The 26,958-nt window shown below is 39.8% G+C and overlaps 1 protein-coding gene across 2 annotated transcripts; it reads left to right on the top strand.

Moving 5' to 3' along the window:
- The first annotated feature begins 771 nt into the window (after positions 1–771).
- On the top strand, positions 772–26,518 carry Zbtb5 (zinc finger and BTB domain containing 5). Of its 2 annotated transcripts, none has more exons than XM_010619403.3 (2): positions 772–1,022; positions 22,840–26,518. In XM_010619403.3, exon 2 carries the CDS (start codon positions 22,844–22,846, stop codon positions 24,872–24,874), a length of 2,031 nt encoding a protein of 676 aa, XP_010617705.1. In that variant the 5' UTR covers positions 772–1,022; positions 22,840–22,843; the 3' UTR covers positions 24,875–26,518. The 2 variants fall into 2 exon arrangements, with proteins under 2 accessions (XP_010617705.1, XP_010617706.1); XM_010619404.3 differs by lacking the exon at positions 772–1,022 and adding an exon at positions 1,068–2,302.
- The last annotated feature ends 440 nt before the right edge of the window (positions 26,519–26,958 follow it).

Raw genomic sequence — 26,958 nt, 5'->3', positions numbered from 1 at the left:
TCAGAACATTCAGATTACAGACATACAAAGAGTGACACAATCCATGTTGAGTCTCTGTGTTCACTATAGTCTCCACCCAGCCTTCCAGCTACTTCAAAACAATTACCTAACAACTTACAATTAATCATTAGTTATCCTATAAGGGATGGGGGGAGCGACAGTCTCTAGGTTGTTTGCTGGTCAACACGGAGTCGCTCTGGTTCAGTCAGGCTCTTACACTAATGACTACGACCTGGAAACAACTCCTACTCCAATGTACACGCAGATTCTAAGAAGGGAACTCAACTCTGAGAGCGAGCCCTAGATTACTGAAACCTGCGCCAAGAGGGTGGGGAAAGCCTTCAGGGCCATCCAATGGCTAGATGTTATTACCCTTCGGGCCCGCCTCCCGGGCAATCATGATTGTGATTGGAAAAATTAGAAGGAAAAATTCATTTGCCTCAACCATACCGGGCTTTGATTAGCTGCAGCTTACAGTCACTTTTCTGTGGCCCAAACATAGAGTCGCTTAGTGATAAGTCCCGCCTTAAAAGGCGTTTGATAACAGTTTTACGCATTGTAAGGTAAGCGGTGATTGGTCAGAGCGCTCACGGTTTCAGTCTGTAGTAAACACAGCCAGACTCCTGGGACAGTGGATTGGTCAGTTTTTTAAGGGGCCGAGTAAATTCCTCTAGGTTCCGTACCCGCTGGTTGCACTGACGACCGGGCCCCGCCCACCCATTTGCGGATTGGTTTTAGCTCATCAAGGAGGCGGGGGAATGAAGCGGGGTAGGCGATCCTGCATTGCGTCACTTCCGTTTACTGTCGGCGGCCGCCGCTGTGTTCCCAGAGAGCGGCGGCGAACCGGCCGGAGGAGCTGGGGACGTGAAGAGGGGTGTGCCGGGGGCGGGCAGAAGTGGGAGGAAGTCCCTTCACGGAGACGCCAGTCTGGACGTTCCCGCCTCCTCCGACACAATCAGGTCGGATCCGAGAAGGGTCACCGCCTCCTCTAGCGAGGAGAAGGGGGGCGGAGCCCGGCTCAGGTGAGGCGACCCCGTCAACTAGAGCGGTGTTGGGGCGCGCGGGCGCGCTCACGTGGAGACCGTTGAGCGCCAAGGCCGCGCCAAGACGTCAGGGCACGCGCAGACGCATAGTGGTGCCCCGGCCCCCCGCTCTCCCTGCCTGTCTTTCTGAGGGGTTATTGTTACCCTTCTGGTTAGAGGGGCCAGGCGGGTGGAAGGCGGCGGGTTCTGCGCAGGCGTCCCTAGTGTCCCGACGCCTGGCTGTCTGCGGGGTGGGGCGGAGGCTCGTGTCCCAGCCTGCAGATCCTGGCGGGAGACGTAGCTCACAAGAAATGGGAAGGAGAGGCCTCCCGTTGTACAGCCTGGCGGGATGAATGGAGAATCTGCTGCCCCGCCGGATGGAGTCGAGTGGCTCCCTTGCCCTCATCTTGGGTCTTAAGCGACGAGGTTTCATTTCATCAGTGCAAGGCCACAGGCGACCTGGATTTGGGAGTTGGCAGCAGACTGAAAGGGTGGAGTGTTTTGGAATGCCTCAACTTGTTATGAGAGGGCCAAAGTGTTTAATAGGCATTAATTGAATGCCAACTACTTCCAGGCTTCGTGCAAGGAGCTGCAGGAGATTCGGTGCTAAGAGACCGCCATCCCATCTTCTCTGTCTGTTTGCAGGACAGATTTGTGCATCCGTTCCAATAGAAGGCAGTGAATTAAGGGTGATTGAAGATTTTCCCCCTTTCTAAAATAATTTACTATTGTAAAAACTAATTCCTGAACAGAAGACGAATTTTAAATAGTTGGAGGAAAATTTGTGGGTAAATGCACAGTAAAGTCTTAATTACTAAGTAGTGTGCTCCAATTCAGGTTAATTTAAATTAATAAAATAAGCTTTTCCCCCATCAAGAATTGAAACTATTTCAAATATATGTTCATGTGTTTTTGAGTTGCAGTAAGTAGATGATTTTACATACATTTGAATCTGTAGAGGTTGAAGACAATACTGTGCCTTAACAACTGATTTGTTGTCCTTGTATGAGATGTTGTGCCTTAGATAATTTAAAAAGGTGGGCTAGGCATCTGATTGTTTTTCTGGAAAATTTGCTTTTTTATTGTCTGTGATTTCTGTGGTAAAGGCGGTTGACAGTAGGCTAGGAGAGGGAAGAGATCAGATAGGCAGAGAATAAAGAATTTTAGAGAAAAGCTTCTAAGAGGAACTATTTTTCCACCATTTTTTAAACGTTTCTGGAAATCTCAGTAAACTTGGCAAGACTGACCTGGCCAACGCAGCTAGCTTGGAATCCTGCCAGGTAAGATTAATTGGTTGAGGACCTTTTCTAAACCCTTGCATTTTATTGAATAAATGGAGCTGGAATTTTTCAAGAGTCCTGAGGTCAACTTGTTCTCTGGAGATTTGCCTTTTTTGTCCTAAAAGTTGTGTTAAAACATCACTTTTAGTTAGCTGGATTCTAGTTAACTGATGTGTCTCTCGAAAAATTCTGGGCCGGGTATTTAGCAGTGGTGCTGCTGCCTGCCTTGCAAGTGCAAGGTCCTGAGTTCAACATCCGGTACCAAAAAAAAAAAAAAAAAAGTTATTACATAGAAAAATTCTGCAAGTGATGAGAATTGTTTGAAAGCATTTTATAGTGAGGTGTTCACCTAAATTTAAGGGTCAGTACTATCAAAAGAGACTGTCACAGGACTGTCATGAGAAGAGGAAAGATTTTAAAAAATCATTTGGATAGCAATATGCCTATAAATATGCCTATAAAATGTTTTAGTATTTAAAGTTCTTAGCATTAATTATATTGTAGTGGAGACTTAAAAATATCTTGGATATTGAAAGTGACAAAACATGCCGTCATGGTGACACAGAATCTTGACTGTCTTAAATTCTCCCTGGGAAGGGAAAAAAAGAACTCTACCAGGTATGGTTTCCATGATAGCTTTCAACTTTTATTTTTTAAGTGTAAGTTAATTGAAAATACTTATCCCATCTGTTTTGAGCATATTATTTTTTATGGTATTTTATGGATATTGTCTGGTAGAACCAGTTTTTGTTAGTGTAGCAAGTGGGATGGAATGTAACCCTACACCGCACCTTTTGTCTGAGTGCCTTGAAATGGGGGGGTATTTTGAGGGAGATTTTCACATCTGCTAGACCAGCTGTTTCTGAGTGAACTATTACTCTTTACAGTTTTTTTCATCACTGAATAATGAGTTAAGTTCAAGATCCAATTTTTTGCCTTTTATTTTATTTTACATATATTTGTTAAAAAGCTTTATTTTTTTCAGCTCAAACGTTAAAAATTAAAAATTGTGGTATACTATTGAGATACAGTAGATACCAAAGATTAGTATCCAATATTATTTTATCTTTAGAAAGTTTTTTTACCTTCTAACTTATTTGAATTATGTTAAAGGCTTTAGTTTTTTTTTTTTTTGCATTTTTTTAAAGTATTTTCTTGATTCTAAAACAGATTTTGTTCACACTTTACTTTCCTGAAGACAGAATGGTATAGATAAGCTTTATGTTATACTTTAATTGGCAGCTTTTTTTTCACTTACCTGTGTCACATGAAATAATGTTTAGAATTATGGACATTTTAGATTTTATAAACTATGGTATTATTAAAAGAATTTTGTACCAAATTAATTCAGTGTAATTGTAATCAGTGAATTTTCCAAATTTGTTTTTGTATTCTTGAGAAAGTTTGTTAGTGAAAGGAACTGATTGGGAGTGAGTTTTTTTGTTGTTGTTGTTTGTTTGTTTTTTTGAGACAGGGTCTCACTTATGTAGTGAGACTGACCTAGTTCTCACTCTGTGGCCCAGGCTGGTCGGAACTCACAGTGATCCTCCTGCCTCAGCCTTCCTAGTGCTGGGATTACAGGCGTGGACCACCACACCTGGCTAGGAGTGATTTTTTTTTTTTTTTTAATCCCAGCACTCAGGAGGCTGAGGCAGCATGTGCTACACAGTGAGTTCAAGGCCAGCCTTAACTACATAGTGAGACTGTCTCAAAAATACAAAATAAATAAGAACGTTGAAAATAAGAAAATACTTGTTTTGTTTAAAGAATGAGTAAATGGTAGGTCTGGCTTTTTGAAATTATACTTGATAGGCTGTTACTTTGTGTACTTAAAAATAGGTTAATAAATGATTTATTTCCAGCTTTTTAAATTTAAAATTAGGGTGAGTTCTCTCATTTTTTCCTGTACATGTTATGGTTAACATGGTGTAACTGATTATTCAGTACATCTTAACTGGTTATAATTTAAAGTTCACTCAACCATCTTTATCTAAAAATACAAGGCTTTTTTTCACCTTTGTAGTCCTGCTATTTTAATCTCTCCTACAAAGGGACTTTGAGAAAAGAAGGTAGGGAAAAGAAAACCCACTGTTTGGGTGGGACTCATTTGTGACAGGAACCCAAAAATACTGTAAACACATCTGGAGACAAACATTGTATTTCATTTTGAATAGATGGTCAAAAGCAACTCAACAAGTTAGTCATTTGCTGAAAGTATTGATTTGATAAATGATTCAGAAGTGAAGGGATGTACTGCTTTTAAAGTAAACTTGGTATAAGATTAAATTCATTTTTTAATCTTATCTACTGGCAAGGTACCGTCATAACAGTGTCTCCAGTGCTCTGGCATGACTTTCTTAATAGGTTATTTTTTCCATTAAATAGATTTTTTGATCTGCGAGGAGTAGAAGGCAATGAAAGATTTTTTTTTTTTAATTTCTTAAAAGGTTTTAGGAAGAGCAATGGGATGGGTAGCAGGTATCTTTTTCTAAGAGAAGAAATTAGACATCTTAAACAGTATTAAAATAGACTTAGAAGCAGCTAAAAGTAGCTATTAATGGTAAGTTTATATGGACTTTTATGGGCCTCCTTCCCTCTCTCCCTCCCTGGAGATCTTCCCCTGGGCTGCGTACTAGCTAGGCAAATGCTCTACCACTCAGCTCTCCTCCTAGTCCCATACTACGTTTGGATACCTTTGTGAAAGTTGGTCTTTGAAGTCTTAATTGGCTGAAAAATGTTCTTTTGTCTAAATAGCTAGCTGGCTATTTATTCATTTATATTGTTGGAAAATATTGTACCTGAGAAGGGAAATTTCTAGGTAGTGTCTTATTTTCTCATTGCTGGGACAAAAATGTCTCACACCTTCAAGGTAAAGGTAGAAGAGGGCTGGGGATTTAGCTCAGTAGCTTTTCACCTGCCTCTTAAGCACAAGGTCCTGAGTTCGATCCCTGGTACTGGGGGAAAAAAAGGAGAAGCAAAGATTTATTTTAGCTTACAGTTTGTAGAGGTTTTCCATAGTAGGGTGGCTCCAAGGCAGGGTGGCTTGGCAGAGAGGCCTGAGGAGGCATGCTCAGGGCATGGCTGCAGGAAGCACCATGGAGGACTACAGGGATTCCTCCCAGCCCTGCCCATAGTGACCCACCTCTTTCCCCCAGGCTTCACTTCTCAATATCATACCCAGAGTAAACCCATCAGTGGACTAATCTAGTATCACACTTTCATGATCCAGTCATCTTCCCAAAGTCCCACGAGTGCATGAGGCTTTGGGGGAACATTTAGATCAGTGGTGGCGAACCTACGGCATTCATGTTATTTGTATTTCTTTTAAGACAAAAGATGTTAATGTATGAGTTGTTTTTATCAGTATTCAGGTTTAATTGTAGTATTGGCACTTTGTGACAAATGAGTTTTGGGTTGCAGTTTGGGCATTCATCTCTAAAAGGTTCGCCATAACTAATCTAGCTCTAATCCATAACAGGTAGTTGCAGTATAAGTATAAAATTCCTAACAGGATAAGGCAATGAAGCTTGCCCTAAATTATTTTGAAGTTTAAATGTAGTATATTCAAACTCTGGCATGTAACTGACTGCTTTGGCATGCTGGTCTTTTTGATAGTGAATAGATAGTGATAGATGGTGGACTAACCCTGACAGAGTTAGGAAGATCAAGCTTTTCCTCATTTTTTTTTCCTCACTGAGTTTATTGGTACATTTTAGGTATACAGTACAGTTACATTCATTATTGGGATCTTGTACCTTTACATGACAGGTCTTGGTTCTCATTTTTTCCCCTTGTCCCTGCTCTCCCTTTACCCCCTTCTTCCCTCCCCATTTACAAACACTTTATTTCCATTTTTTCATTTTCTCATATTTTTTTCTTTTCCCTTATTACCTTTCCCCTACCCTTCCCACATCTTACCTTTCCCTACATCTTTAGTCCTTTTCTTCCTGTTTCACATGGTCAATTATCTCATTAGGTCCTCTTGTTAACAGGTGAGTGTGCTGCCACACTCTCCTCCCCAAAGCTCTCATGGCTGATTTTTGTTGGTCCCTGACTATTGCTGGAGAAGAGACAGTTGCAAGGGGTAGTGAGTAGTACAATATATGTATACTGCCTCACTCTTTAATTACATCTATTGTGTAATTTTGAAGAATGAGGTACCATATGCATGAATTTTTCCATATATGTGAAGCTTACCTGTATCAGTGGTTTTCAAACTTTTTGGATTTAGGATTCCTTTACACATTTAAAAATTATTAACATTGTGCCAGGTGTGGTGGTACATGTCTCTAATCCCAACACTCAGGAATCTGAGGCAGGAGGATCGCTCTGAGTTTGAGGCCATCCTGGGCTACACAGTGAGTTCGGGGCCAGCCTGAATTATAGAATGAGACCCTGTCTCAAAACCAAAAGAAAAAAAAAGGGTATCAACATTAGCATATAAGAAATTAAAATTGAGAAATATTTAAGTATTCAGTAAAATAATAAACCTATTACACTGTTTTTATGAAACATTTCTAAGACAAAAGGAAATAATGAGAGTGGCTTTTTTTTTTTTTGTACCAGGGATCAAACTTGGATCCTTACACTTGCGAGGCAGGCGGTGGAACCACTGATCTAAATCCCTGGCCTGAGAATAGCATTTTTAGAAGATAACTTATTTTAGAACAGTTTTTAGATTTATAGAAAACTTATGATGATAATATGGAGAGTTCACAAATATCCATTCCCAGATTCCCTATTTTTTTAACATCATTACTATGGTATATTTATTATAAATAATAACCAATATTGATACATTATTGTTAAGTAAAGTCCAGTCTTTATTCAAATATTCTTAGTTTTTACTTAATGTCTTCTTTTTTTTCTGTTTCAGGAGCCTGTCTCAAATAGTGTGTTATTTAGTCATCATTAACTCTTTAAGTTCTTGGCTATGACAATTTTTCATACCTTCCTTGTTTTTAATGATTTTGATAGAGTATTGCCAAGGTGTGTTATAAACTGTCTCTTGTTTTGTGTGATGTTTTTCTTATGATCAGATTGAATTATGGCTTTGGGGTGTGGGGTAGGGGAAGAATACAAATATGAAGAGATTATCAACATAGGATGCATACTCATGTGCATACTAGTAACATGACTTATTGGCCTTGGTCACCTGGCTGAGATAATTGTTTTTTGTTTGTTTTTGTTTTTTTGAGATAGAGTCTTGCTGTTGTAGTTCAGGCTGTTCTTGAACTAACTGTATAGTTTAGGCTGGCCTGTGATCCTCCTGCTTCAGCTTCCTGAGTGCTGGGATTTCAGGCATGTGTCACCATGCCCAGCAGGCTGAGATGATGTTTATGAGATTTCTCCACTTTAAAGTTTCTCTTTTTTTCTTCCCTTTCCATACTATACTCTGAAAGCAAGTCACTTTGTTTAGCCAGTACTTAAGAGATGGAAAATTGTGTACCACCTCATAGAAGCAGAGTATGTATATAAATTATGTGGAATTCTGCATGGGATATTTTCCTCTCCACTTATTTACTTATTTAGTCAGTATTTATGTGAGTATGGACCCATATATGCTTAATTTTATTATTGGGATTATAATGTGGTAGTGCTGTATTTATTTTTACTCAAATTGTTCCAACCTTGGCTATAGAGAGATTTTTCTCCTGTTGGCTTCTCTGTCCCTTTCACATGCTCCCATTTTCATATTTCAGCTTTCATATTTCATATTTTGTATTTCAGTTTGATGTTAAGCCCTTTATTATTTTTGGGCACTGTAAGATACAATAGGCTTTCTTGTATATTTCCTGTCCTACTCTTATAATCAGCCATTTCTCCACGGAGCCCTGGCCTTTTTAGTGGATAATAGTGTTTGAAACCAAGATTTAGGCACTAGAAATGGTCAGGGTGGCATTGTCTAAGATTTTTTTACAAATCTCTTTAATGGTTATCTTTTTTTTTTTTGAGACAGGGTCTCACTATGTACCATGTAGTTGAGACTGACCTGGAACTCACTATGTAGCCCAGGCTGGTCTTGAACTCACAGCAGTCCTCCTGCCTCAGCCTCCTGAGTGCTGGGATTACAGGTGTGCACCACCATGCCTGGCTCACATTAGTTTCTGACTTGGAGTTTTATTACTGTTTTTTACTCCATACATTATTTTTGTAACATTTTGTTACTCACTTATATGTGACATGGTTATTGGAAAATATTGACTGACTGAGTTATACAGCTTTTACAAATGTTGACACATTTATTATAAAGTATTTTCAAAATCACATTTATTAATATCAGTGATCTCAGCAGAAGTGAACATTGGGAAGGTCAGTGTAACAGTTACAAATTTTCTAAACTTCTAATTTTTACCTGAAAGCTCAAATTTTTATCATTGGCAAGAAACACGTTGTTTTCCTTAAAATACAGTAACAGAGTCAGCAAGGCATGATGGTGCACACCTGCAATACCAACAGTCAGCAGGCTGTTGCAGAAGAGTCTGAGCTTTGAGCCACACCAAGGCATTTTAGCAGTTTAATGAGACTCTGTCTTAAAGTGAAAAAAGGGCTGGGGATTTAGCTCAGTGGAAAGGCCCTGGGCGCAGTTGCCAGTACCACCAAAAATGAGTGGATGAATAAATAAATAAAAAATCACTTCATAGTATATCCTTCAATCTTCTATGTAAAAATGGTGTCTTATTTAAAAAAAAGCAATTAGTTCAGCTCACAACTCAAAAATTGTACAGGTGCCTTTTCCTTGAGGTAATACGGTATTTCAGTATGAGTAATTGTTTTTGCTATATTTCCCGTTTCATTTCATCAAATTATGTCATGTAATCAAGAGTTGAGACTTAATAACAATGAAGGTAATGGGGGACTGGGTCACTGATGGAGTCGATATTTTTATAGCGGTGGTTATGTCCAGCACAGGTGTCAGAGACAGCATCCTGGCCAGATTGTTCCTACTGCCTTAGTTTCTGCCCAGCTCAAACTTAAGTGCCTAGCCATCTCATCAGTTCTATGATCAAATCAATAGCCTTTCTTTAAATTATTTTTATACTTACCCAGGATCAGTTCCTGTATCAACCAAGAACTCTGGCAGATATTGTGCTTATTAAACTTTTAAAAAAGAATTAAAATATCTTTTATGAAATAAAAATAGTATACCAAATATGAGAGTGGGTATGAGAACCCCTGTGTCTTTTATCAAACTAAACATTTAAAGAGATTAAAAAAAAACATCTAAAACAGTGGCACTCTGAGCATTCCTACTACCCAAACCTTGTATTTTATTTAAATACCATTTGAAAAGTGATGATAGTCTTGAGTCCAAAATTACGAGTCATATAGTTAACCTTTCTGATGACTTGTGGTAATCATTAACTTCAGTAATGAGCATTCATTATCTAGTAACTAGTACCTGTCTTTCTAGGGTTACCTATTCCCCAGTAAAAGTGGATACATTGATTGCTTCTGTCACTTTAACCTACCCCCAACACCCAGTCTTCTGTCTAGAATATATATCAATTTGTCCAAGTCTGTTAATGCCACCATAAAACTGGAAATAACTTTTGCTGTCTCTTAACCACTGATTGATTACATTTTACCTGTTACACAGTGCTTTCTATGTTTTAATATTATCTGTATACGTTTTGTTTCCACCTTTAGTACTGTGTCGTACAAATTTATGCTTCACTTAACCTTGAACAAAGTAAGCATTTCAAAACATCAGATGGGCTGGGTGTGGTTGTGTGTGCTGCAGTCCCAGCACTTGCAGAACTGTGGGTTCAAGGCCACCCTGAATGGCATGGTGAGACCCTGTCTCAAGAAGTTAGGGGAAAAAATCAGATAGACAAATTCATACAGCAAGTACCTTAATGGGCTGCTGAGATTGCTAGGCTCACGACATGCCTGCAAGCTGCTGACTATTTTCTCCCTTGATAGCTCAGCTGTTTTTGCTCACTTAAGCATCAACCCCTTGCCCTCATTTCAGAGTTGCTCATTTGTAGTCAGCTAGAGTTCTAGAAAAATGTGGATTTTAAAATTTAAAGCAAAAGGTTGTGTAAGGGCTTGAGGGATTTTCCTGAGAGAAATCTTTCATGCAAAGGGTTTGATCCTTATTTTCCACATTCTGCAACTTGGTGGTTTTTAGTGAAACTAAGATATTTCAGAAAAGTGATTATTGGGTAATATGATGTTGTATTTCACCTCATATACAGCCAGATTTCATACAACAAATAATTTACTGAGCTGTATATCAGGTATTACGGGAGAAAGAGAAATACAGCCTTTGCCCTCAACAAGGTGTTTTACTAGAATAAACATTATGAATTTGTTCAAATGTAAGTAGGGTACTGTTGCCTTCTCTCACTCAAACCCAGTTTTGAAGTTCTTGGTCAGTTTATCCCTTGGGATTTCAAACTGGGAAACAAGGTGGCACAGTGTTGAGAATAGGGCTTCTGGTGTTAGCCTGACTTCCTCAGTCATAATCACCATTTGTCACTGATGGATTTGGGTTTTTGAGACCTAAAAAGCCTATTTCTGAGCTATCCTGACAGCAGATCCATAGAAATGATATTAGTCATGCTAACAAGTCTGGTGTGTGGGGTTAACCCTGGACCTGTTTGCCCTCCTAATTCAGCCTTTCCCTATCCCCACTTTGTTGGGCAAATCAGAGCAATGGATAGATGTTCTAGGACTTCCCTGGGCCCTGTCAAAAATCCTAATTACCTAACTGGGACCTTGCTTAGTTTTGCTCTGTGACATTTGTTTTTATCTATATCTTCTTTACAAAAGGAAGGTAAAGTTTTCTTTACTTATTTGCTAAGATTTTATCTAGAATGGGGATGCTGAATTTAAAGAAAATATTACACGCGCGTGCATGCTGGCGCACACACACACACACACACACACACACGTGCATGCACCATAGGGTAGTACTCAGCTATAAAGAAGGATAATTTTAAGTCATTAGTAGGAAAATGAATGTATCTTCAGACCATAATGCTAGTGAAATAAATCAGACATAGAAGGTTAAATATTGCATGGTTGAGAAACCAAAGCATAAATAATCTTGAAAGCAAAATAAAAGATGGATGATAGAAAACAAGGAGGTAGACTTTGTGGAGATGAGAAAGGGATCTGAGATGGGGAGAGACTGAGGGAAGCTTTAAAGATAAGAGAAAGTAAAAGGATTAAGATTTGATGTGAATTCCCCAAGGTGAATGTATTCATTATGTATTGCAAACATATAAATTCCATAGAATGACCATTTGATGTGATGGTAAATGATATTTGAATATGGGCATAGTTTCCTGTGTGAACTATATTATCGAAAAGCATGTATATCCATATATAAATCAGATGTGTTACTTGAAGATTGTTCTCTTAGGACACAAACTTTTTTATGGGACACAGTAGGCCATTATGAATAAATCTAAGGAAAAAATAGTCAAGTTTGTTTTGGTACTGGGGATTGAACTTGGGTCCTTATGCTTGCAAGGCAGGCCACCGAACCACTGAGCTAAATCCCCAGCTGTCAAGTTTTTATTCATGTTGATGTAATGAACAATGGTATGAGAATAATTTTTAATTATAGTTAGTCTTGAGATTACTAAAAATAGCAAATACTGTACTGTATACATACTTTGAGTCAGGTGAAGTTGCAAATTGGTGGATTACTTTCTATACCTTCTTTAGCTATATAGACGAATAGTGTCATGTTTTGAAGTCTTGAAGAAACTTGAAACTTTTTTCCTTTTTTTAAAGGCTTCAGATGTGCAGTTTTGGGTAAAATTCCTATCTTTTTAGCATAAGCTCTCAATAGCTTTTAGAATGGACTTCTAATTTTGGTAGAATTGGTCGACCGTTTTGAATAACAGTGATCTTAATTCCTGATTCCCTCCTATCAGAGCAGGGGATAGCAATTTTTATATTTGCCAAACTAATGAAAATTTTAAGTTAGCCCTTCTAGATCCAAAAAGGTTGGGTTTTTTGTTTGTTTTTTGTTTTGGTATTGGGGATCGAACTTACGACGTCACACTTGCAAAAAGGTTTCTAAGATACTGTTATTAGGTTTGTCTGGAGCGTGTAATTTGTTTTTGTTGTTGTTGTTTTGAGACAGGGTCTCACTACATAGTTGAGACTGACCTGGAATTCACTTTGTAGCCCAGGCTGGTCTCGAACTCACAGCGATCCTCCTGCCTCAGCCTCCTGAGTGCTGGGATTACAGGTGTGCGCCACCACGCCCGTCTGGTGCGTGTAATTTGAACTATGTTTGTGTGTGGAGATCCAGCATAAACCAGGTACTATAGTTCAAGTATGGTTTAAGAGTGTGTGTGTGTCTGTCTGTCTCCCACCTAAGATTTCATATATTGTTACCAAGGACTCCAGTGTGGCAATGCTAAGAGGTAGTGGAACCTTTAAGGGGTAGAGCCTAGTGGGAAGTTGTTGCTGGTTCCTCTCTGAGTTCTGGCTTCCTGTCTGTCCCTGTGATCTCTTTGTTCTGCCTCTGTGATGCCAGCTACCATGAGGTGATATTGTTAGAAGAGGCTTTGCTGACTTTGAACCTTGAAAATTGAGTTAAACTTGTTTTCTTTATAGAGAACCCAGCCTAGGTATTTCATTATATTAAGGGAACACAGATTAATTAATACATTAAATCAAGGTAAAAGGGAATTCACTGGTTCATGAAGCTGTGAAGTCCTACAGTGGTGATAACTTCAGTCGTGGATGGATCCCAGGGTCTTGATACTGTCAGGGCATTGTCTTCAGTACTGCGTTCTTCTGTGTTGGCTTCATTTTTAGATAGGCAAAAATGGCTACCCTTGGTGCTAGATATAAATTGTTTTCACACCACTAGGTGAAAGTCTCTCTTTCTTAATACCAGCTGACATCCCCCAGGGCAGATTCTAACTGGTTTGGGTCACACACTCATTTCTGAAATAGTCATAGTACAGTGTGCCCTTGAGTTACGACCAGCCAGGCATAACTTGGATTACAACCGGAATTTTAGTTTTGCGGACAGTCTGAGTTACAGCCCGAATGATGGCTGCTTGTGCTTCCAGATAGTCTCAGATACAGATTTAATGTTTAAAACATCCTGAAAGGAACATTACAACATCCTTGTCTATGTGGGGTTCATTGAGAAATCTTGAGCCAGTGTCCCTCTGAGGACAGTGAAATCTGCCTTTATATAGCAGAGAGACTTTGAAGGCTTTGTAGAGAAACCTGAGACTTCAGTTGATCAGCCTTTGGGAACAAATTGAGTTCATAAGTCAAGTGTCCACTGTAATCAAAATGAGTGAGTACCATGCTGGCCAGGCCTCCCTGGATCCTTTGTCCACTTCTAAATTCAGAGGCTCAGGACTCTATGATGGTTACTACACAGACCACAAATGAGTAGGAAGCAGTTTCCTCGAAGACATGAGACACACATCCCCATCTGTGTGTCCACTGGAGATAGTATTTGAATGTTAACATATAGGGACATGTTAACAAATTTCCCATTGTTCCTATTTATTGCTTGTAACAAATCTCCTTAAAATTTCATGGCTTAAAACAACAAAATTATTTTAGTATCACAACAGTTCTGGGAGTTGACTGGACTCTGAGAGATGATTCTTTCTTAGAGTTATGGTTGTTTTGTTTTGTTTTGTTTTGTTTTTTGTGAGGCAGGATCTTGCTGTGTCACTCAGCCTCACCTTGAACTCACATATATGCAGCCCCAGGCTGACCTCAGACTCATGGCAATCCTCCTGCCTCAGCCTCCCGAGTGCTGGGGTTACAGATATGTGCCACCACACCTGGTCTGTCATGTGTTTATAGTTAAGATAGTGGTTGGGGTTGAAGTTATTTTGAAGGCAAACTTACATATGGGCAGGGAGCTGTCAGCTGGATTGCAGCCGGGATGCTGCACAGCAAAGTGCCTGGGCTCTCAGAGCAAGCTAAACACACAAGGCAAAAGCAGTGTCCCCTTTTAGGACTTCACTCATAAGTCATATAGTGTAATTTTTGCCATGATCATAGACCTGCCTGGCTTCAGGAGGAGTACAGAGACCCCATCTCTGGATGAGAGGAGTAGTAATGTCACATTGTAAGAGAGCAGATTGCCCATCATCTTGTCAGATAGAATCTGTTACACATTTCATTATTTCAGGTGCCTAGTTTTTTATAAAGAATGTGATATATAACTTCATCTATGATTGTCCTTATACTGACCGTATCATTTTATTGTCTGTTGTGTCATATAGCATTACATTTTAGCTCTCTAGCTTTCTCTTCCTCATAGATTTTTTTTTTTTTTTTTTTTTTTTTTTTGCTACTGGGGATAGAACTTGGGTCCTTGCACTTGGGAGGTAAGCACCGGAACCACTCCCGCCCCCTCATAGGCTTTTGAGTTCTTGCGAGTGAATTTCTTGAACTTCTTGATGTATAGTTTTGTTAGGTGGATAAATCAGCAACCAGCCTTCTACTTTTGTTGCTTTCTTAGCACAGTCAAATGGGGCTGGGTGAGTCCTCGTACAGTATAAGTTCACCTGGAAGTTTGAATGTTGAGCATATGTTGTCATTATTGAAGGAACTATTGGAGGATTGTAGTTACAGGAGCAGTACTTCAGGGGGATATTTCCTGAGAGGCCACTGTGACATTGGGTTTTGCTTTTTACTCCTTCAAAGTTTTTTTGATTACTGTTCATTTTTAAGCCTTGTTCTTCAATTTCCTGAATCTTTGAGATTTCAGAGAGCCTAATTTTCTCAAGTATCCCAGATTTGAGTTCTGTTGATTATAAGCTTTAACTGACAGACTATCATAATTACAGCTAGTTTTATTTTAATACTGAAATTAATTAATTTCTAGTGTCATGTGATATTCCCAGAAAGCTTAATACATAAATATGTTATTATTTTGTAAATTTTATTTAAACAGTATTTATTAACTTTCATTACAGTGGGCCTCGTAACACTAAGTGGCATCTTAGAATCAAAGGAATTAAGATTTTTATTGTTTCTTTTTTGTTGTTGTAATTGAGGTTTCTTGTGCATCTAATGGCTAAGAGAGAGTAGTTGGAGATCTAGAATTCCACTTTATGTAAATATACAAAAATATCCCTTACGTACAAGCAGCATCCATTGATCTATATGGTTACGTATCACTTTATGCTTTAGGTTTTTTTTTGTTTTTTTTTGTTTTTTGGGGTGGTGGTGCTGGGGATAGAACTTGGGACCTTGCCCTTGCAAGGCAGGAGGAGAAACCACTGAGCTAAGCCCTGGCATTCTTTAGTATTCTTTATTCTTTAGTATGTTCTGTGCATTCCTCCTGCAGGTTCTATTTACTTTTTTAATCTAATGACTTGCATCTGTGACTCTTTGATGGCCTGCCTTTGGGTGACTGGCATCACTTAGAGAGGTGGAAGTGCCTGGAGGTTTACATCTCTTTGGAGAGACTGAGCTGTTGACTGACTGAAAAATCAGTTCCTTTGTGTTGAGGTTGCATTATTTATACTCTAGAGCTCCCTTGATAGATCATGCTAAGACTGGGTTTTGTCCAAAATTGTACCCTTGCTTGGCTGCTTGTCTTCCCTCTCCTGTTCCCTACCTCCTCGTTTCTCCTGGAAATATCTCCTAGTTTAACAAGTCACTTGCACTTGAATCGTTCTTTTATAGCCTATTTCTGGGGAACCCAAACTAAGACAGCATGAATCTAAACCTTTTTCATATTCATAGTCTTTGAAGTCATTTTTGGGAATCATAATAATACATTGCTATTTCCAGCTTGTTCTTGAAATACTGACTGTGGCATTTTAGGATGGCCAAAATACATTTTAAAAATGACTCTAGAGTATTAGCTGAATTTGGTGTAATTCATGGATCCATTTTTACCTTGAGTTATGCTTGTATTACTGGATATTAAATAGCTCACTTAAGTGTCAGTGCAGTTACAGCAATAGATTTTCCCTCATTCTATATGAATGTTTCTTACTGATCCATTCAGAAAAATTTATTGGTATTATTTAATTATATTGCCTGGTAGGTGGTGCAATAACTATTTCAATATTATGTCATAGGAAGCTTTCTATTCTAAAATGCTCTAAATACTATAAGGTTTATGTTTTCCATAACATTTGATAGATATTTCATATAAAACTATTTGTTACTGTTGCCTTTTGAGGAGGTATTTGACACTTTTTTTGAGAGGAGGAGAGAGAGATGATTAGTTGGGGGGTTATAGGTCTGTTCAGGCTCTCTTTAAAATTTTGGGGGGGGCGTGCTGGGGATTTAGCTTAGTGGCGGCATGACTACCTTGCAAGCACAAAGTCCTGAGATTGATCCCAGAAAAAAAAATTTTTTTTTAACCAGAGGTATATTTAGCTTGCTAAGTGCACATCACTTAAAAAGATAAATAGTTTTACAAGATTTGTTAAGGCAAATAAATAGCAGGCTATAACCTCCCTGCTTCCTATTTTTCCTTCCTTAAGATGACTATTTTTAACTCTTAGCTAATTATTTTGGTATTACTTATGTATGAAATAATATGCGTGGAGCTGATTCTTAAGTTTTCCCTGTTGACTTCTCCTTGGTTACAGATGAGACTTTTGTTAAAATTTGTTAATTTCTTCTTGTTAATTCTATGAGTTTTTGCTGTATGCATTTCAGTGCATAACCTTCATTCCTCCTTTATTAACCTTTGTTTTTTAATCTAATTTTGTAAATTTAACTAAGATCACCCTAATCAGAAAAACTTATTGCTTTAGACACAAGTTTAATGTTTTATTTATACCCAATTTAAGTATATAATAATTTATTTAATAACTGTTGGGGTATGGTACCATAAGATCCTGGGAAAACTGAACAAGCCACCCTTCAGTGGAGAAACTGGACAAATCTTGGTCCAGGCAGGTTTTCAGCCAAAAAGGAGTGTGATCCAAGTCCGAGAGGGTCCCACTTAGTTACATTAACAATTGCTTTACATGACTCATCTCAACAGTTAACATTTTAAACTATATATTATCTTTGACCAAGGAAGAACTCTAACATTATTGCACACAGACAATAATAGACATTACATTCATAAAACTAAATTTCGACATTATCTTGGTTATGTAGATTACGTAACAACTTGGATGGAAGCATGTCACCTATCTTTAAATTATCTTTATTTTTATCGACTGATTTAAATTAATCTACTGGTAAGCTATGTGAACCAGAAGCATTTGAGCTGTTATCACCACTGTCTACTTATCTATAAGGCAAACTGAGTAGAACATATATATATATGTATATATAGCCTTTATGTTCTCAAACTCTAAGGCTTTCCCCCCCCATTAAATTTATTGGTACATTTTAGGTATACAGTACAGTTACATTCATCATTAGGATCTTGTACCTTTACATGATGTATCTTGGTTAAACTCTTGACCCGCTTCCTGTAACTTTTAAGTGGACTAAGCTATTTTTAAAAACCTAGAGACCCAATTTTTATGTAAGAGACCAAAAGAGCCAGAGAGGGAAAAATAAAAGGGAAAATAAAATTGATATGAGCTCAAGAAGCTTAAACAAAGCAGCTTAAGGTAAACAAATGAACAACAAAGAAAACAGACACACAATTATTTTTAGATCAGCGTACACTCAGAAAAACTGGCCAAGTTGAGTTATAGCTATAATCTGTTGTAGGCTCATTCTAAATTGACTAGTCGGAACTTTTTAGTGTGACCAATTAGTGTGGACTTTTCTTGTAATAAACTAACACCAATAAGGAGATGAGAGAAAAGCCTCTTAGTATAGACTTATAACCAGAAAGAATCAGGAGGGTGAAAAAGAACTTTGGGGTTTTATCTTTATTCTTAAATTTATCTTTGTAGAAGGAAATCGACTTTTAACTTAACTATAGATCATGTACCAAGAAAAGCAGGGGTTAGGGGATTTGGGACAGTGGTTCTACCGCATGCCTCACAAGCACAAGGGCCAAAGTTTCATCCCCGGCACCAAAAGAAAAAGAAAAAAAGAAAAGCAGAGGCCACACACTTCCTCCCCCAACCCTGCCACTTCCCTCCCACATGGTGGAAGGCACTAGGCTTCTCTACCAAAAAAAAATTAAAGGGGTCTGAGCTGTCCACTTTTTGTATTTAGCCCAGCTTTTGATTTAAACTTATTATTATTTTTGTTTTGTTTTGTTTTGGTACCGGGGGTGGAACTTGGGTCCTGTGCTTGCGAGGCAGGTGGCAGAACCACTGAGCTAAGTCCCTATCTATCCCTGTTACTATTATTTTTAATAATTTTAGTTATATTTTTCCTTTGGGTATTAAAGACCAGGTCAAACAGGTGGGAGAGTTGAGACCTGGGACAGAGTGACAGCCAGTCTATAGCAATTGACTCGTTTAAGTGATTTGAGGGAAGTATCTGAAGGATTACTGAGGGGAAGGAAGAGTGGGAGGGAAGACAGTGTGGGGAACAAAAAGTCCTTGGCTATTGATGAGCGATCTTTGGTCTGCAGCTATGTTCCCAGAATTAAAACTGAGCAGGCATTTCTCGTAATTCCAGTGTGTTTGGGAGGGGTCATCTAAAGTGGACTAGGCACTAAGAGGATGCATTCCTGTTTATATCCTTTGATAGAAAAGACAGGGCTGCAATTTCTCATGCCAGTGTAGTTAGAAGTTTTGTTTTTTTCAACAGTTCTCAAAGTGTGGTTGAATCCATCAACTTACAGACTTTTTTTAAGGAGTCTGTGAGGTCAAAACATTTCATTATAATGTGAGCATTCTTTTTAAAGCTCATTCTTTCACATGTATACAGTGTTTTCCATGGACCCTGTGATGTGTGATGTTGCAAAAGCTTGAATGTAAACTAAATTTTTATATATGCTTCTACATTGTACATAAGAATTAAGGCGTCTTCTGTTGGTGTAAAAATATGAAACCTTTGTTTTTTGAAAATGTTATTTTTCATTAAAATGTTAACATGTAATTGGTTATTTTAAAATAAGCAAACAAAGGTCCCTAGTTCAATCCCTGGTACCCCCCCAAAATAGAATAAAATAAGCAAACATATTTTATATTTCTTAGTTCCCTAGAGTTTTATTATTTTTGTTATAATATTCAGGATTCAATAAAATACTACTTGAAGATGTCTACACTGCCTGTGCTCCTATCCAGTATAACACCAATTTTTTTGTCTTCTCGTTATGGTTCTTTCAGATCCAGTATGATCACCTCTTACCCAGTTAAACTCTGCATTTCCAAAGTTACCTTTATATTACATATATAGAAGAGCTCTAGTTTTCAGAGGGATGCTGTAGTGGACATTTGTGCTACCCAGAACCTTTTGAACACTTCTCCCTTTGTATTTGAACAGCCTGCAGATTTTGAGTTCCTCTTTCCCATGGTAGAATCATATTGGTAGCTATTACACTGCAGATACAGGAACTCGTTTCCTTTGGTTATGTGTACCTGGGTAGAATTATATGCAGATGTGAGCAATGTGGACCATATTAAGCATTTAGAACTACTCTATTCAGAACAGTAGACTTTTTTTTTTTTTGAGACAGGGTCTCACTGTATAGTTGATACTGACTTGGAACTCACTAGGTAGCCCAGGCTGGTCTAGAACTCACAGCGATCCTCCTGCCTCAGCCTCCCCAGTGCTGGGATTACAGGCTGCGCCACCATGCCCCACTCTCAGAACAGTAGATATTTAAATTAGTTAAAATTAAATGAAAAAATTCAGCTCCTGGGCTGTGGCTCCAACTCAGTGGTAAGTGCTTGCCTACTTTACATGAAGCCCTGGGATCAATCCCCAGCACTGCCAAGAGAAAAAAATCAGCTTCTTAGACACTGACCACATTCAAGAGCTCAGTAGCCCCTTGTGACTAGCGGACACTGTAGCGATGGAACATTTCCATCAATGAAGAAAGTTTTAGACAGTGTGGGTCTGAAAGGTGCAATGGCACCCACTCTTTTAAGTGGATAATCTAGAGCAGAGTTCATGCAAAGCAGCAAGTGATGGAGAATTGACAGCAGCAGAAGTGATTTCTCTAGAATGGCTCCACAATGTGGTTAGGTGTTCTTTTCTGGCATTGGGGCATCCAAGTGTAGCTTTCCTACCTTCCTGGAGAATTTGTGAGCTTTCTAAGATCTTTTAATCATAAATCTTTCAAATCAGCTTAAGTAGATTTGTTAATATTTAATTATAAAGTGTGACTTACACTGATACTGAAAAGACAGCAAAAATGTAATTGCCAGTTTATTAGCTTTTAGGATTTTTTTCTTTTCTTTTTGGTACCAGGAATTGAACTCAGGACCTTGCGCTTGCCAAGCAGTTGCAGCACCACTTGAACTATGATCCCAGCACCCAATATTAGCTTTGATGTTAGCGGATTTAATGTCAAATAATTGTCAATCCAAATGATCATAAATTAAATCTTTAAATTATGTTGGAATGAAAGAATGCTGCCATTAAAGAGACATTAGTTTGCAAAACAGATAATTTTGCAGAATTATTAACTATGTTTCTTCAAATTTTGATCATCTTTAATGTCACCATATGAGTTTCAGAACTTATATAGCCCCTTAAGAGAAAAGGAGTCTTTAGTCTTTGTTTTACCTTGAAGATAGCCGGCCAACAAGGCATAGCAGGAGGTTGTAGGCATCCCTAAAGTGTTGTGAGAAGAGCCTGAGAATTTGAGTTGAACTCAATGACTAAGATAGAGGGGAGGGGAGATCTAGCTAGTGTAGGGATGAAGATCTCTAGGCTGATGGAAATTAAAAGTTTGTTTTGTACTGTTTATTTCTATTATTTAAACCTCTTTGTTGGGGTATTTTTGGTTACATGAGTAGCTTATCCTCCAAGGTTTCTGGGCCCTAGGAAAATTTCCTCAAAATGGTGCTTCTGAGACCACAATTTCTTTGCTATTTATGTGGGATTTTTCCTCCTAGTATTGTGAATTGAACCCAGAATGAGAGCCGAGTTTCATCTCCAGTCTTTTGAATCTTTTTTTTTTCTTTTTTTTTTTGGTACTGGGGATCAAACTCAGCACCTTGTGCTTGTGAGGTAGGCAGCAGAACCACTGAACTAAATCCCTGGCCCCCATCTCCAGTCTTTAATCTTTATTTTATTTTAGGCTTTCGCTAAGGCTAGTCTTGATCTCATTATGATCCTCCTGCTTCAGCCCCCTGAGTAGAATTATAGGTGTATACCACTGTGCCCAGCTATTTATGCTTTTTCTATAGGAAGCAGAGTATTAAGAGCTGACATTTAAATGAATGCCTTTTGTGTGTGTGTGTGTGTGGAAAGAGTAGTTTCTTACACTCTAGATTTAACTGACATTTTGAAAAGTAAGCTATTCTTTTCATTCATTTCTTGAAAAAGAAAAGCATAAAACAATGTTACTTTTCTTTTAAAATGCTGATTTGAAATTCTGGTAATTCCTGCCCAGGAGGGGTGTTTCTGAAGATTAGAAATGACGTAAATAAAAAAATACTGATACAGGGGGAACTATAACTCCCAACTGGTTAGGTGTCAGATATGCTGAGTTCATGTTCCCCAAAATCGAAGAATGAATTCTAAGGAACAGTAGAGGTTAAGAGTGGAAAAATTTAATAAGAGAGATAATTCCTGAGAGACAGGAGGGGACCCAAATCCAAAATGGATTGCCACAAACCCCACTTCTCAGAGGAAGTTTTATAGAGCAGAATCATGAAGTGGGGACAAAATCACGAGGTGGGTACAAAGTAGGTCAAAACTATAATCAGCCAATAAGATTACAAGTATAGCTGCTTAGGTAATATTGATCCAGTGGGGAAGCAGGTCATGTAGCAAAGGTACATGGAAAGAACAAAGACCTTTTTAGGAAGGGATACATAGGGAGGTCTTATATATATTTTTTTCCCCTAGGGCTTAAACCTATAAGAGTTTTTGACAGTTTAAACGTTTAAGACAAAAAAGAAAGTATCTTTTGTTTGATTTTTTTTTTGGTATTGGGGATCAAACTCCGGACCTTGTGCTTGCAAGGCAGGCAGCAGAACCACTGAGCTAAATCCTCAGGCCAGGAAAGTATCTTTTCAATGGGGTTTCAAGAATGAGTAGGTAAAAATGTATGCACAATCTATAGTAATCAGTAACTGGAAATCTTCCCTGCTAATGTTGACGTGCCCTTTTAACTTATTTGAGGTTTCTAAGACTCTTTGTAATGTCTTGGCAATAATTCACTGTCCTCAGGGATTGCAGAATGCCAACAGACTTCTGTGGGAGAGATACAGCTTCACCACACATTCGTTTTTTTCTATCACAGACCCTCACTGTTCTAAATGGGTCACATGAACTGTGAAGGGCAGCTGTGAATGAGCCTATGTGTGTGCTGCACGCCCCTGGGCTTGAAAGTTGAATCTGCCCTTTGCTTGACAAGTCTTGTGTGTGGGTGTTCATCTCATCACCAGCAGCATTACAACTTTGAAAAGGTCTAGGCTTAGTCATTCAAAATATTTTGCCATCATTCCCTTTGTGTTTTGGCTTTGACTTAAGCTTTTCTAAGTCTTAACACTTTTCTTTCTTTGTTTTTTCTATAGGATCATGGATTTTCCCGGTCACTTTGAACAGATTTTCCAACAGCTGAACTACCAAAGACTTCATGGCCAGCTCTGTGATTGTGTCATTGTAGTGGGGAATAGACATTTCAAAGCCCACCGCTCTGTGCTGGCAGCATGCAGCACACATTTCCGAGCTCTCTTCTCAGTGGCAGAAGGAGATCAGACCATGAACATGATTCAGCTGGATAGTGAGGTGGTGACAGCGGAGGCCTTTGCTGCACTGATTGACATGATGTACACTTCTACCCTCATGCTAGGGGAGAGCAATGTTATGGATGTCTTGTTGGCAGCCTCTCACCTGCATTTGAACTCTGTTGTTAAGGCATGTAAACATTACCTGACGACAAGGACACTGCCCATGTCGCCCCCCAGTGAGCGTGTGCAGGAGCAGAGTGCCCGCATGCAGCGCTCCTTTATGCTACAGCAGCTGGGACTAAGCATCGTGAGCTCAGCCCTTAATTCTAGCCAGAGTGTCGAGGAGCAACCCGCTCCCATGAGCTCATCGATGCGCAGTAACCTGGACCAGCGGACACCCTTCCCTATGAGGCGCCTTCATAAGCGCAAGCAGTCTGCAGAGGAGCGGGCCAGGCAGCGCCTCCGGCCCTCCATGGATGAATCTGCCATTTCAGATGTCACAGCAGAGAACGGGCCTTCGGGGGTTCATGCTCGGGAGGAGTTCTTTTCACCAGATTCTCTGAAAATTGTGGATAATCCTAAACCCGATGGAATGACTGACAACCAGGAAGATAGCACTATCATGTTTGACCAATCTTTTGGTGCTCAAGAAGATGCCCAGGTGCCCAGCCAGTCAGACAACAGTGCCAGCAACATGGCACAGTTGTCGATGGCCTCTCGTGCAACTCAGGTTGAGACTAGTTTTGAGCAAGAAGCTGTAACTGAGAAAAGTGGTTTCCAGTGTGAAAATGCTGAGGTTGGCCTTGGTGAGAAGGAGCACATGAGAGTGGTGGTTAAATCGGAGCCCCTGAGCTCACCTGAGCCTCAGGATGAAGTGAGTGATGTGACCTCCCAAGCAGAAGGCAGCGAGTCTGTGGAAGTGGAAGGAGTTGTGGTCAGTGCAGAGAAGATAGACCTCAGCCCTGAAAGCAGTGATCGGAGTTTTTCAGATCCCCAGTCCAGCACGGACAGGGTAGGTGACATCCACATTTTGGAAGTCACAAATAACCTAGAACATAAGTCCACATTTAGTATTTCAAATTTTCTCAACAAGAGCAGAGGAAGTAACTTTAGTGCAAATCAAAACAATGATGATAACATCCCAAACACCACTAGTGACTGCCGGCTGGAGGGCGAGGCCCCTTACTTGCTGAGTCCAGAGGCTGGGCCTGCAGGCGGCGGCGCCTCTGCCCCTGGCTCCCATGTGGAGAACCCATTCAGTGAGCCAACAGACTCCCACTTTGTGAGGCCCATGCAGGAGGTGATGGGCCTGCCATGTGTGCAGACCTCAGGCTACCAGGGAGAGCAGTTTGGGATGGATTTTTCCAGGTCTGGACTGGGACTCCACTCCTCCTTTTCCAGAGTAATGATGGGTTCCCCAAGAGGAGGAGCCAGTAACTTTCCATACTATCGCCGCATAGCTCCCAAAATGCCAGTTGTAACTTCTGTTAGGAGTTCACAGATCCCAGAAAACTCTGCCAGTTCCCAACTAATGATGAATGGGGCTACATCCTCATTTGAAAATGGCCATCCTTCCCAACCTGGCCCTCCGCAGTTGACCAGGGCATCTGCTGATGTCCTGTCAAAGTGCAAGAAGGCCTTATCAGAGCACAATGTCTTGGTTGTAGAGGGAGCTCGCAAGTATGCCTGCAAAATCTGCTGCAAAACTTTTCTGACTTTGACAGATTGCAAGAAGCACATCCGTGTTCACACAGGTGAAAAGCCGTATGCCTGCCTGAAGTGTGGCAAGAGGTTTAGTCAGTCCAGCCACCTGTATAAACATTCAAAAACTACTTGCCTGCGCTGGCAGAGCAGCAACCTTCCCAGCACTTTGCTCTAACTGCCCCCGTGAGACAATGCCGGGGCCAGTTGTGGGACTGAAACTAAAATTGCTTTTAATGAGCAGTTAATGCCTTTGGGTTTGAGGCTTCAGCTGCCCAGTGGCTCTTGCAAATTTCAGCTCTTAAGTGGGCAGCCTACAGGTAGCATTTGGCTGTGGCATTTCTGAGTGAAGTGCACACCTCGGGAATGGGATGCAGTAGTTCCCTGGAACCGAGTTCTTCCTTAGGGCTGAGTAATGCAGTCATAAAAATAGTTTGTAATTGATGTTGTTTGAAGTGGCACACTTAAAAATTAAAAATGGAAGTGCAAAACAATTTTTTATCAATTTTTATAAAGCTCTGTGAAGCATTTAATTAAACTTCCTATACCCCTGATGGGAATATTATATCCCTGTACAGTGATGCAAAATGCACTTATGTGTAACCAGTGGTGACTTGGTGCCTGTCTCAAAGGAAGACCCTTGAGGACATACCTGTCTGCCACAAATGCTTTAAATGCTGAGATAGTCCTAGGCCTCAGAAAGTACTGTATTTTTTATTTTTGTCTGATTTGCAGTCACAGACACTGCACTTTGATGGTGCTGACACTGGGTCCAGGCGAGCATTCTCTTGGACTAATAGGTGTATATACTTTTGAGTACATCTGTTGGGTAGATGTTTTAAACAGTTTGTTTTTTCCGGTTTTAAAGACAAAGTTGTAAATGCAGTATGTACTTATAGGGAGTGACAAGTAAGGTATTGTTTCTGTATGTGCTGTTTTAGCAGAATTTTAACCAATTTGTGTTACCAATGTTGCAGTTCCATGTTTGGAAGTCAGAAAAGAGCTAGTTGTTTGTCTTTGTTCTGATGATGTGGAGTCATGTTTTGTGGCAGTTTCATGATCCATTGCCTTTTTGCTCCATCAGACACTAAAGGCCGAATTTAACACATCCCATCTGAGGACAAGCCCATTTTCCACTGTTTCTTCATGCTCCCCTTCCCCATATGGCCTTTCTCCCTAGATGACTGATTCAGTTACAGACTAACCAAAAATACTGTCATCTCCCATGGGTTTTTATTACTGTTATATACTATTCTTTAAAAGTATAGACCCATAACTTTACTGTTGCTTCCCGATACTGAGGGTTTAAAATCGTTTGATATCCAAATGTAGTAGCATTCACAGACCAGTCTTTTCCAAGCTTTGTAAGAGATGAGGCAGCCCACAGCACAGAAGTCACCCAGTAGCATCTGAGACTGCAGGAGAGGCATTTGAGTCACTGCCCAGGGCCTCCTGGGGCCTCTTGTCTCACTTCCCCCACCCCACCTTGCTGTTCTCTGATACTGTGCTGTTGGGGCTGTTAATGGCACCCATGTTTGGCCATCCCCTTGCTCGTGTACCCAGGGGAACAGCCCAGGTTCATGTGTCTCTGTAGAACTCAGTTTAGCTCATTTTGTTTTTTATACAACTTTCTTTGAAATAACTAAACCATTGTGCATAATTCAGAGAATTTATTCAGTTCTTATGTTTAGAAAGTTAAGTATTTATGTGTAGTTTAAAACAAAAATAAGTGTGTGCCCTCTCCTCTTAATGTAGTATGTACAATACACATCTGTGGATAAATCTAATGTTCATAGAAGGCTTGGTGTCTCCTATGAACCGATTCCAAGGAGGAAAGCTCACAAGGAAACCTGCAGCTCCTCCTTTGGGCAGATGTGGGGGACCATGGGAGGATGTGTGGTCACCTGTGAAATTCAGTTCTGTGTGGCTCAATGTCAGCTGTCCTGTCCTGATGTGATGTGAGAGGCTCCACATCCATCCTCCACATGATGTAGGGACCAGTGTCCTGTGAGGAGATGGACTTTGGGAGTCAGGTGGGTCAGCATGGGGAATGAGAAGCTCTGTTTGGGCCTGGGGGCAAGGAGCCAGTGACACAGGCATGGCCACTCCCCTTCCCTCTTTCAGAGGTGGTCCCAGGAACCTCCTCACCCTTGCTCAGGCAAAAGTGAACTTGCCTTTTGGGCCCGTCTCTGACACACACCAGGGTCCTGCCTCTCCACTGCTAGATGGAACCTGGAATCTCATCTACCTCTTCAGATCAGT

Source organism: Fukomys damarensis, unplaced genomic scaffold (genome assembly GCF_012274545.1).
Source record: "Fukomys damarensis isolate Sample0158 unplaced genomic scaffold, DMR_v1.0_HiC HiC_scaffold_36, whole genome shotgun sequence".
Taxonomy (NCBI): Eukaryota; Metazoa; Chordata; class Mammalia; order Rodentia; family Bathyergidae; genus Fukomys; species Fukomys damarensis.
This window is presented reverse-complemented; position numbering and strand designations above follow the sequence as displayed.

Coding starts and splice junctions, on each gene's coding strand:
- Zbtb5 (XM_010619403.3), top strand. CDS start 22,844: ATGGATTTTCCCGGTCACTTTGAACAGATTTTCCAACAGCTGAACTAC.